Raw genomic sequence first — 12551 nt, 5'->3', positions numbered from 1 at the left:
CTTTGGGGCCCACCAGGGGACATGAAGCATGGAGCCAGCGGCAGGACCCTGGCCACAACCACTCACTCCACCAGCACTTTGGGACCCCACCCAGGAACCCGAGGGTTAGAGCCAAGGACCAGACCCCACTCCCACATACAAGCACACTACCAATGCCTAGGGGCCCACCCCAGGACCTGGGGCTAGCAGCCAGGGATCGGACCCCCTTCCCACATCCAGGCACACCATGCCAACACCTTGGGGCTCACCCAGGGACCCAAGGCATGGAGAAGGGGGCTGGAACTCCCTCCCACAACCAGGCACACAGTGCCAGCACCTCGGGACCCACCCAGAGACCTGGGGCATGGAGAAGGGGACCAGACCCCCTCCCACAACCAGGTTCACCACGTCAGTACCTTGGGGCCCACCAGGGAACCCAGGGCATGGAGAAGGGGACCGGACCCCCCTCCCACAACCAGGCTCATCACACCAGTGCCTCTAGGCCTGCCCAGGGACCCAGGATAAGTAGTTGGGACTGGACCCACCCTCCCACAACGAGGCATGCCGGGACAGCACATCAAGGCCCGCCCCTGGGCCCGAGGCATGGAGAAGGGGACCAAACCTCCCTCCCACAACCAGGCACACCTCGCCAATGCCTCAGGTCCCAACCAAGGACCCAGAGAATGTAGAAGGGGACCAGAGCCCCCTCCCACAACCAGGCACACTGTGCCAGCACCTTCAGACCCACAAGGGGACCTGGGGCATGGAACTGGGGATCAGATACTCTACACAACCATGCACATTGCCAGCACCATGGAGCAGGCCAAAAACATATCTTCCATGTGGGTGGCCCACCACAGCCACCACAATAACCATGGCTGCCGTGAAGGTGGCTAGATGCCACAACCACCATTCAGATGATCCGCCAGCCACTGGAGTGAGTTGACACAAGGAGAGTCACCAGGAAAAATAAAGAAAGGAGGAGTATGTCTGTCTCCACAGAGCCCATTTCATAGTGACGGAAAAGACATCTGCTCTATGATAGTATTGGGGGACCTGATCATGCCTCCCAGCATTGGACAGATCATTTGGGCAGCAAATCAACAGAGTAACCATTATTCTATCAGAGGGAGAGAAGAAATCTGGAGAGATTAGAGTGGGGAGTGGGAAAAGAAGGATGGGGCAGGATTGGACAAGGGACATAAAGAATAATTACAATTTGTAACAATATATATGCTAGTAATATTGATTTGATCAACATATCTCAATGTTGAATCCCAAAAATATGTATAATCAATTTTGATTCAATCAAAATTAGAAAAAAAGAAAAGAAAAAATCTTGGCTTAAACTCTATTTTAAATGCATTAAAACATCTCACAATAAAAATACATACTATTATAAGCCAATAAAGCAGAAAATATTATAAAGAAAATAATTTGCTATTTAATTTTGTATTTACAGAACCTGGTTGGATGAAGACAGAGTTTAACAGCACTTTATGATAGAATTTCAAGACAGAGTCACTTATTACCCTCAAGGGAGATTCTCTAAGGTAGTCTTGCTTTTAAAAGAAAACAAAATTGTTTAAGAATACTTTTCATATTTGCCTTCTTGTAGCATGAAACCTCTCTACAAGGAAATGTTTTTATATATTTAAGCTCAAGAGAAACACTAAACATACTCAAGTTTATATACCCAGCAGCTCTTCATCATAAAAATTCCACACTGGCCCTTTTCCATCCTCGTTTTTATTATCACTTCTTTCTACACATCTTTCTCTCATTCTCACTTCCTGTTTCTGCCTCTGTCTCTATCTTTCCTCTCCTCTCTCCTCCTGCCCTCTTTTCTCTATTTTTAAAATGGAGTTAAGGAAAGAGATATCTAAGGAAACTTCAGCTCTTGATTAATTACTTCAGGGGAAGTTCATGATCTTTAAGGAGCAGCTCATGAACTTGAACTGAAGTACCAGTAAACAATAGCTTTCAATGTCTGCAACAACTCATTGATAATAAGACAGTAGAAGATTGATAACAAACTGCTAGAAGGTGCTTTGAAAGCCAGACAAACTAAAGAGCTATAGTTAAGTACCAGGCTCAAGAAGAACTAAACTGCACGTTATGGATTGGTCTGTGGCCTCTCAAAGTTTGACATTTTGGAGGCTTGTTCTCCACTGTGACAGTGTTAAGAGGGCGGGAATTCCTATTATGGTAATTGAAATGTGGGGCCTTGAAGAGGTGATTGGATTGTGAGGAACATGAGGCAAGTAAATGGACTAATCCATTGATGGTTTAATGGTGGTCATGGGCAGGGTTCTGAGGGCTTTAAAAGGAGAAGTGAGGAGTTAGCTCTCTCTTTGCTTCTGCCATCACCATGTGACACCTGCTTTGCTGTGAAGAGTCACTACCTACCAACAAGGCTCTCACCAGATGTGTTCCCTGGACTTTGGACCTCCCAGCCTCTGAAACTGTAAGCAATAAATATTGTTTCTTTGTAAATTACCCAGTTTCAGGTACTTCTGTTATAAACAACAAAAATGGACTAATACAGTACAAGATAACATTCCAGCTGAGTTATAATGAAACATTTTAGTAAAATTCTTCAGATAATATAGGGCTATAGTAAACCATAAAAGCTATCAGCTAAAGATTTTTCAGAAGGCTATAAATTATACTTATGTGTCATAATTCTAAAAAATTATTTAATGAGATTATCTGTTTTATGCTGCCTTGTTTAACAGTTTAGATAAATTTCTTAAGTTTTTTTAACTTAAGGAAAAGAAGACAAATTTATCATAATCTTCTATGTAGTTAAAAAGTTACGTAAAGTACTTATGACCAATTCTGTTACTAATAGAATCCTTTAATATCAAATTAACAAAATTAAAGACATCATGAAAACAAATATCACAGGTTTATCATAGAAAATAAGTGAATTATTCTATTCATTGTGAATTAAGTACTAAAAATAGGTTACTATTGGGAGTACTACAGTTGAGAAGGATTTTTCATATAATGAGTCATGATGATGACTACCCAGCCTCTACACACACACACACACACACACACACACAACGGAGAGAAAACAAAGAAAGGGCATTAAATGGGAAAGGCAATATATTCAAGAGAATAAGTCTTGTAAATAACTTTAAAGAAGTTTTGGTCAAGCAGAGAGGTGATGGGAAAAACATCAGCTATAAAAAGGAAAATAAAGATGTCTTTGTAAATAGCGTGGTATCACTAAGGCAGAGGAGCTCCCCAGCCATGTGAAGTTTCCAAAAACAGAACTACTCCAGAGTTCCATAATAGGCACATCAATCAATCAATCAATCAATCAATCAAAGGAGGAAGAAAAGAGGAAAATGGCTTATTCAGTAAAAAAAAGCCAACATTGTCAGACACTAAAAGTTCTTCGCTAACTCATTTCCTATAAAAACCTCATTGTAACATTTACTTTGAAATCAAAACACACTTTTTACAGGGGCAATAGGTGACTTTCTTCCCTTGAGAAGGATTAGATTTTATTCTTCCAGTTTATATTCTGCTACACATATTTATTGAGTACCTAATTTGTAATGGACACTGTGGGAAGCCTGAGGGCCAGAAAGGTAAATATTCACAATCTGTGAAGTAGGGAGAATGAAAGTAGCCATGAGATCTCTGATGAAGTTATGGAGGAAAAGGCCACAGCAGGAGCTAGAGACAGTAAATGCAGTTCACGAGGGACTAGAAAAGGTGGGAAAGACATCACAAAGGGGGTGACATTTTAGCTGCTAGTAGAATTTCACCTGGGGGGAAAGACCAAGATGAAAAAAATAACACAAATGAAGGTAAGGAGACTAGAAAATGTCATGACGTTTTAAAGAATATACATAGTACACAATACTTACAGAAGGGCTGAGGGCTGAAGTGAGAGGGGGATGATGAAAGCACATTGTGACAGTCCCCAAATGTCACTCTTGAGAATTTGAACTTTGCTTTGTATGCCATGCAGATTTAAAAGGTGCTTTTGAGCTAGAATGCAAACTCCAAGCAGGAATCTTTGTTTGTTGTTGGTTTGTATGTTTATTTTTTGTTTTGTTTTGTTTGTTGTTGGTTTGTATGTTTATTTTTTGTTTTGTTTTACTTTGTTTGTAACTAAAGTTTCTCTGAATTAGTTCCAGTCACATCGACACATAGTAGTTGCTTGATAAATATTTGGGGAAAGAATTTTGGGGAGGTGAGTTAAAAGACATGGTAAATCTGGTCGAGATGGTGGAATAGACGGTCCCCAGCATCACTCTCTCCCACAAATCAATTTACAACTATAAAAATGTAACAACAACCAAGCTGGGGTCCCTGGAGCTCAGGGGAAGAGGAGGAGAGAACTTCAGAGTTCATGAAGGTGGGAGAAACCATGATGAGAGAAAGAAAAAACTGCTCGGAGCATTTCCAGCCACAGCCACTTTAAGGCTGGAACTGCTGAGCACATGGAGCAGGAGTGGCAGAAGCCACAGCTGTGCCCTTCAGATGGAGTTGCTTGGAGGCAGCAGGAGAGAAGAGGGCCTTGGTGGCCCCCAGGACAGCAAGACCACTAATAGGATTCCCATGGATCCACACAAGAGCAAGGAGCCAGAACAGCTTAAAAGGTGGAGCCATTCAGAGGCTGGTGAGTCATTGCAAGTGACCGGCGCATGGCCCGTCCCATGGGAAGTGTTTGGAGCAAGGGTGGTGGAAGAGGTGGGCCCACCAGGAGAACACTGGGACACAGCAAGAACAGACAATCTGCACCCCAATCAGTGCAGGACCACTCAGAGGAGACTGATCAGGAATATAGAATTGCATGGGGTGTAGTTTGATGAAAAAACTCAGGCCCAGATCAGAGTTTCTACACAACCCAAGTGCACCAGGTCTCTGGAGAGCCAGAAGTACCTATAAGGTCAACCATTAAACCCTGAGCTGCACAAAAAGACTGTTTCCCTAGGGAAACAGCAGCAAAGCAGCATTTTAGCTCAACCACAGAGCTCAAGTACTGGTTCCCACAGGAAGTTCCCCCTTTTTAGAAGTAAGCAAAGGACAAAAAATTAGTTCTGGCCCAGGCACACCACCAGTGCCTAAGAGCCTGCCGGGGACCTGAGGTATGGAGTCAGGGACCAGACCCTCTGCCCATATCCAGCCACACCATGAGCACCTCGGGACCCCATGGCACTGAGCCAGGGACCAGACCCCCAGCCCACAACCAGGCATACCACCAGCACCTCAGGGCCTGCTCGGGGACCCGGGGCTCCATCAATGAGCATTCCAAAAACATCACCTTTATGTGGGTGGCCCACCACAGCTACCACAGTAACCACGGCTACTGTGAAAGTGGCTAGATGTCACAACCACCACACAGATGGTCCACCAGCCACTGGAGTGCATTGACACAAGGAGAGTCACCGGCAGAGATAAAGTAAAGAAGAGGATGTCTCTCTCCACAAAGCCCATTTCAGAGTGACAGAGGAAGCATCTGCTCTAGGATAATATTGGGGGACCTGAACACACTTCTCAGCATTGGGCAGATCATCTAGGCAACAAATCAACAGAGTGACCATTACTCCTTCAGAAGGAGAGAAGAAATGTAGGGTTATCAGTGGTGGGAGTGGGGAGGGAGAAGGAGAAAGGGAGAGATTGGACAAGGGGCATAAAGAACAAGTACAACTTGTAACAGTATAAGCACTAGTAATATTGATTTGATCAACATATGTTGACACTGAATCCCAAAAATATATATAATCAATTATGTTCAATATAAATAAACAAATGAATAAATGAATAAACGAATAATAAATAAATAAATAAATAAATAAATAAATAAATAAATAAATAAATAAATAAATAAATAAATAAATAAAAATAAAAGACATGGTAAGACCTGGTTTTGGTGAATGACGTATAATGGGAGAATGGATTTGCACTCCTATGGGTCTCTCTAACTTTTGTTTTGATTCCTTTCAAAGAAATCCTAACTTAAGAGAGAAAACCCCAATGTGTAAGTAATTACTTAAAAATAATGACATTCCTACTTTAAGGAATTCATAAGGGAATTATGACAATGTTTGCAAAAACTAAGAAATAAGGGAAAGCTATGTTTCCTCATAAAGAGTGTCTAATATTAAACAATATTAATTTCTAGCTAAATAATCTTTTGAAAATGTGTGGGTATGTGTCTGTATGTGTGTGTGAACATTTTCAGGGACAGTGGATGATGTTATATAATTTTTTTCAAAAACACTTACATTTTTCTGTAATTGCTGTTCTCACATCTGAACTGGAAGCTTTATTTTTCAAATTCTGTGCCAATGTAAAAACATAATCAAGCTGAGGATGGCGCTGTTCTAAGTCAGCCTTTGTGATCTGTTAAGAGAAATCATTATTAAGATGTTAATAAGCCATGAGACAAGAATATTAATCAAAACTGATCTGCCAACGTCAAGGTTGGTGGTGGTGTTTTCCTCCTCTAAGGGACAGTGAGCCATCAGTGACGTGGCAAAGAAAGGGAGCATGATATGGAGTCAGAGGTCCAGGGTTCAAATCTCAGCTCTTCCATTTCTCATCTGGGTCACCAGGGAAGGTACTTTACTTGTCTGTGTTTTAGTTTTCTCAAAAAGAAATAATAAAATACTGACAGCTCAGTTATATCACATCTGAGGACAGTAAATTAAAATCCCTTAGAAAACTAAAATATGCTCTGAAAACATTAGCATTTACTGCTGCTGCTGATGCCTGGCATATCTGTTCTACGTCAGATATGAACACAAACTAATGTCACCTATAGGGATGGGGGTGACATATTAGAAAAGAGCTCACTGTAGTAACTGCAAATTAAATCATCTTAGACATAAAAACTGTTGCTCTAGTTTGTGCCTTTTAGTACTAATAAATATGGAAGAAAGTTAACAATTTCAGAAAAACAGTGTGTTTTAAGGATAGAACTAATAAGCATAAAGATTAGAAGACATAATCTACAACAATTACGAATGGTGTGGCAAATGATTCTCTCCCAAACTTTGCTAATTATGAATTCACTGATTTTGTAAACTGAAGTTACTCCTGTAGTGTCAAATATTATTGCTAACTCACAACCTCCAATGCTGAATCCCAGAGCACTTTTCAATGCTTGCTGATCACCTCCTTCTAAATGACATAAGGATCCCACAATACAACGTATCCCAAACTAAATCACTCAAACCCTCATCCACACTCCATTTCTTCTATTCCTTGTTTCCACTAATTGCAATAGCATCACCTTAGCCACTCAAAAAAGCTCTTTTCCTTGATTCAAGCATCTCTCGCCTCCAGTTCATCCTAGTCTTCTTACTAAAGCACAGCAGTGTTATCATCAGTTCCCAGCCACAGTTTTAAAAAGATAAAGAAATGAGGGGAAAGATGCTTTCCAGCTGCCTACAGAGTTAAAGTCCAAAGCGCTTTGCCCAGCCTACCAGCTCTTTCACAAAGTGAACTTGAGCAGCCTTTCCTGCCTTACTTCCTACTGTATTTCTCTAGTCCCAAAGCCAGGAATAGCATTGCTTTATCTCCAGACTTTATCATTTTATCAAAATCCTACTGATGGACTTTGGGTATGTTCTCCCCCCAAAACTCATATGGAAATCTGATCCCCAATGTGGCAGTGTTGGGAGCTGTTTGAGTTAGGGGGGGCCGATCCTCATGAATGCATTAATGCTCTCCCTGGGGTTGGGGGTAGTGAGTGAGTTTTCACTCTATTAGTTCCCATGAGAGCTGGTTTTTTATAGGACCCTGTCACCTCCCCTCTCTCTCTCTCTATTCTCTCTCTGCTTCTACCATCTTGCAATGTGAGATCCCTGGGTCACTGTCACTACCACTAAGACCTTCACCAGATGTGTTCCCTGGACTTTGGACTTCCTAGCCTCAGAAACTGTAAGCAATAAATTTTGTTTTCTTTATAAGTCACCCAGTTCCATGTATTTTGGTATAAGCAACAGAAACGTACTAATACACCCACATAGTCTGCCTTCTACCACTGCAGAAGAAATCTCCTTCCTCATCCTGCCTCCCCTAACAGGTGGCTTCTACCTACCTCACAAGATTGTTGAAGAAGGAAGTGAGATAATACATACAAAACAAACAAAAACTTAGAAAAATGCTCAGCACCCAATAAGCACTTAATAAAAGTTATCAAAAGCTGTTATTTTTATTTTATTGTACATTCCCAATTTCTATCTGGTATATTCTTTGAAATATCTCTACACAACCCACAGGCCAGAACCTAGTACCCACTAAATATGGGGGGAAACTTTACAAATTGATAATAGATAGGATATGTATAGTAATAAAATTATAGTCAGGAGAATCTCACTTCTAAAGTCAGAAATTAAACTAGCTCATTATGAAATATAAGTTGAAAAGGTGCTTTAGAAAATTATCCTAGATAACACTAGGCATTAAATGTAACACTAGCTTGCATGCACCTGATCTTATCCTAACAGTACAAATGCAAGGAAAGCTTTACGCTTTGGAGTTAGCCTGGATGGCTGCTTGATAGACAAAAAACGTTTAAACCTCATTCTCTCATAGTTTAGGATAAACAAAGGGGATCCCAAGAGATCGTGTCTGTCTCTGTGGTGTGGTGCTTCCAAGACAAGTCTTTACACTGTGCACCTACTTTCATTCGGGAAACTGTCTTATTGATCTCTTCTACATCCCCGACAGTGACAATGTTGGACTTCAGCATCTGGTCGATCAATACCAGCCAGTCAGCTAGTTCTGTTATAGTTTTGTCCAGATCAGCAGGAATTGAAATTTCCGAAGCACGATGAGACGGAACAGGAATATCTGACGTAGATGGTACTAGCGCCACCTTTTGGACACTAGGATGAGCTGAAATTAAACGTAGCAAATACATGAACAGGATTTTTTTTTTTTTTTTTTTTTTTTTTTACATCGACAGGAATAAATCAACAGGATATTTTGATCATGGTGGGGTAATAGTGACAAATTTAAGTATATTTAAGTAAAATTTAGTTTAAGTAAAAAACATCTTAAGAGGTTTTTATTTTTTCATACTAAAATAGCTATGGTATTGCCTGTAATATGTCTTTGGTAGCCATCAAGCCAACTACACAGATAGTCTCACAAGATTCTAGGCCAGCAATAAATCAGATATAATCAACACTGATACTGAAAGAAAAGAAAAGAAAAAGCACACCAACCATGAGAAAATTAGGAGTACTATTTTATTTAGTCAAGATGTTTTTGCTTTAATTATAAATCCAATTTCTTCATAATTTTCTATTCTTTTTTCATTTAACTCTATAATATGAGCATTTCTTATTCTTAATAAACATCATTGTGAATACCTATGTAATAATCTACACATCTTCACTAACTTCTATTTAACCCTTTTCATTCAGCTGAATATTTAGACTGCTTCTGAAATTTTATTTTAAAAAAGAACTTGCAAGGAATATCTTCTTAACAGAGTATTTTGCACATTTCTATTACCACTTAGTATAGATTTTCCAAAGTAGAATTACTGGGTCAGAAAATATGACTAAATGTATGTATTTAACTAAACCCCATTGCCAAATTGTTTCCTTAAAAGTTGGAAATTTTGATTCCCAACAGCAGCATGAGGAACTGATAAACAACCTGCATCCATACCAACAATATTCTATCTCAGTGGATAAACACACATCTTTCACCATGGTTTTTGTTCAGTGATTTTTTGATAACTAGCAAAGGTAAATATATTTCATGCTTGCTAACCAATTATGGTATAATTTATAACTGTCTGTATTTTTTATCTGTTTCCTTAACAATTTGGATGAACTCTTTATACAGAAAAGATGAACTCTTCCCATATTGTTGAAAACACAGGTCCCATCCGGGGTTTTTCTAAATGCATGGGTTTTGTTCTTTGTAATTTATAGACATTAACAAACTCAAGGTGATAAAATCCATAAATCTTTCTGGGGGGATTGTTTTTCCAGGACTTTCAAAATTAGAAATTTTTGTCTTCTCCAAAGAATTGATACTTTTTTCCCCTTTGCTTCTTTGTCTGGTTTTTTGTTTGTTTTCTAATGAGGAAAAATTGCTTGTTGTTTTTCTTTGATACAATAGTAGTTAAATTAAGGATAAATCCATCTACCTTAGCATATGATGTATGAGATGAGACTGAAATCAAACTGTATATTCAATACAATCCTAACAGAAATCTCAACAAGTTTGTGTGTAAACTTGACAAAGTCATAGATTCAATTTTCTGGTTGTGAAATTAACATGGAAGAGAAATAAGCCAAACGCAGTCAAAACTTTTTATTTTGGTAGAGGGTATGCCCTACCAAATATTTAGTTGTATTACTCAGATAAGATTAATTAACTCAAAAAGACCAAGAAAAGCCACAGCTCACAGGTAGAAGAGACACCTGACCTTGAAAGAGACTGCATTACAGATTAAAAAGGGAGAATTTGCTATTAAATAAACGATGCTGGCAGGTGGTGACCCATGGCAGGAGTGGGGAAATGATGGGACAAATTTTGACCTCACATGAACCGCAGGAAAATCAATTCTTGGTAGATTAAGGACCTAAACATGAAAACCAAAATTGTTAGTTAAAAATATAAAAGAATGTCTTTATGACTTCACAGCACTGAAGGAGCTCTGAAACAAAACACAAAAAAAGCAAGCTATTAGTAAACCATTAATGTTTAAGAATCCTGAAAAGAGCACCATAAATAAAGATTTTAAAAGCTTTCAAAAGATTAGAAAGAAGGTATTTGCAATACACATTCCATAAAAAGAATTAGTAACTAAAATACTTTTCTTAAAATTCCAAAAATGATTACAGACAATCCACAAAAGAGGAAACATATGAAAAAAATGTTCAACCTCACCAGTAATTGAAAAAATACAAATTAAAATGAAATACCCTATGTATGCAGGTCAAAAGTTGGCAAAGTGACATCTGGGAAGCTCTGGGTTCCTAGAGATCCTTCCAAGGGGTCTAGAAGCCTAAACTATTATCATCATCATAATAAATTATTTGCCTTTTCACACTCATTCTCTCCTAAGTGCACAGAGGTGTTTTACCCAAGGCTACACGACAAGTGATATCACAACAGACAAATGCAGAAGCAGATATGAGAATTTAAGACATGTTTGGAAATGCAAGAAGACCAGTGTGTTCGAAGCAGAATGTGTTCTATCAAGACATCTTGAAAATTTAAGACATTTTGAAAAATATAAAGCAATGTTACTTGTCTAATATTTTGTTTATCTTGGAAAATACAGTCTCTTATGTTAATGTTACATATTTTTGTTAACATATCATGGATTTATTATTGTTATTTTTAAACAAATAATTTTGAAATATATGTCTAATTAGGTAAATAATGATAGATATAACTTACATAACCAAAGGCTCTTTGGGGTTCCCCCAAAATCTTTTAAAGGATAAATGGGTCTTAAGAACAAAATGTTCGGGTGCTGGTAACAATGTACAGCAACGAGAACCCTCACACCCAGCTGGTGGGAGTGTGAACCAGAACAAGTGGTCTAGACAGTGCTCAAGCAACAGCTAGTGCAGCAGAAAACACCCAAGTCCTCCATTTCAGCGTCCCACTACCAGGTATAGACCCTACAGAATACTTCATGCATCATTCTGCCCAATCTTCACTGCAGCTCTCTCTGTAGTTTAAAAAAATCATTGCTTCAATTCATCAAGCACCTATTAAGAACCTACTACGTGCAAGGCACAGTTCTAGATGCTGTGGGTTTGGGAGTGTGCAAGACCAAGCACCTGCCCTCATGGAGCTGTCCTGCAGCAGGGGAGATGGATACGTGCTGCAGAATAAAACCACTGCAAGAAGACAGAGGAGACAGGATGCACCTGAGATACGGCGGGCAGGAAAGGCCAATCCGAGAAGGGGACATGTGCAGAGAAAACTGAGTGAGGCGAGTGTGTGAAACACACAGCTGTCCGAGGGGAGGACAAGTGGGAAAGAAGAGAAGGAACAGCAGGCACAAAGGGCAGAAACGAAAATGTTCTTGGCATGTTTCGAAATGCAAGACCAGTGGTGTGTGAAGCAGAATGAACAAAGTGGAGGGTAACACACACAGTTAGAGAGATGAGCAGCCGGCAGCTTGTACATGGTCTTCCGGGCCATGGAAGACTTTGGACTCACTTACGTGAATGTAAGTGATTAGAAGATTGTGAGCAAAGGAGGGACAGAGTCGAACTTATGTTTATAAAGCATCACTCTAGCTGCTATCAGAAGAATTGATTATGGAGGGGGGGTTAAGGCAAGAACAGAATCAGGATGGTGTGAGTTAGGAGAATATTCCAATAACCCAGATGAAAGACGAGGGTGTACAAGACCAGAGCAGTGGTTGGGACAGTGAACGGAACTGACACATCTGACTGATGGATTGGATACGAAATCCTGAGAAGAGCTGGGATGACCCCAAGTTTATAGTCCTAAAAACAGGCTGCATCATCTGAAGTTTAGTGTCTGAAGTTACAGCACTGAGCATAACTGGAGAAGAGCACTGAGGACTGCAGTATATCCATGCGATG

General features: G+C 39.7%; 1 protein-coding gene across 4 annotated transcripts in view; it reads right to left on the bottom strand.

The window, feature by feature from the left end:
- UTRN (utrophin) overlaps window positions 1-12551 on the bottom strand; it is a 473290-nt gene that overhangs the window by 244023 nt on the left and 216716 nt on the right. For all 4 annotated transcript variants that reach the window (XM_063097714.1, XM_063097711.1, XM_063097712.1 and 1 more), the window contains 2 exons: window positions 8639-8853; window positions 6234-6351 (listed from right to left, as the gene is read on the bottom strand). In XM_063097714.1, coding sequence (XP_062953784.1) covers window positions 6234-6351; window positions 8639-8853 — 333 coding nt within the window. The remainder of the gene's footprint in view (window positions 1-6233; window positions 6352-8638; window positions 8854-12551) is intronic.

This window comes from Cynocephalus volans, chromosome 5 (assembly GCF_027409185.1).
Source record: "Cynocephalus volans isolate mCynVol1 chromosome 5, mCynVol1.pri, whole genome shotgun sequence".
Lineage (NCBI taxonomy): Eukaryota > Metazoa > Chordata > Mammalia > Dermoptera > Cynocephalidae > Cynocephalus > Cynocephalus volans.
Note: the sequence above shows the minus strand (reverse complement) of the source record. Positions and strands in the feature narration are given on the sequence as shown.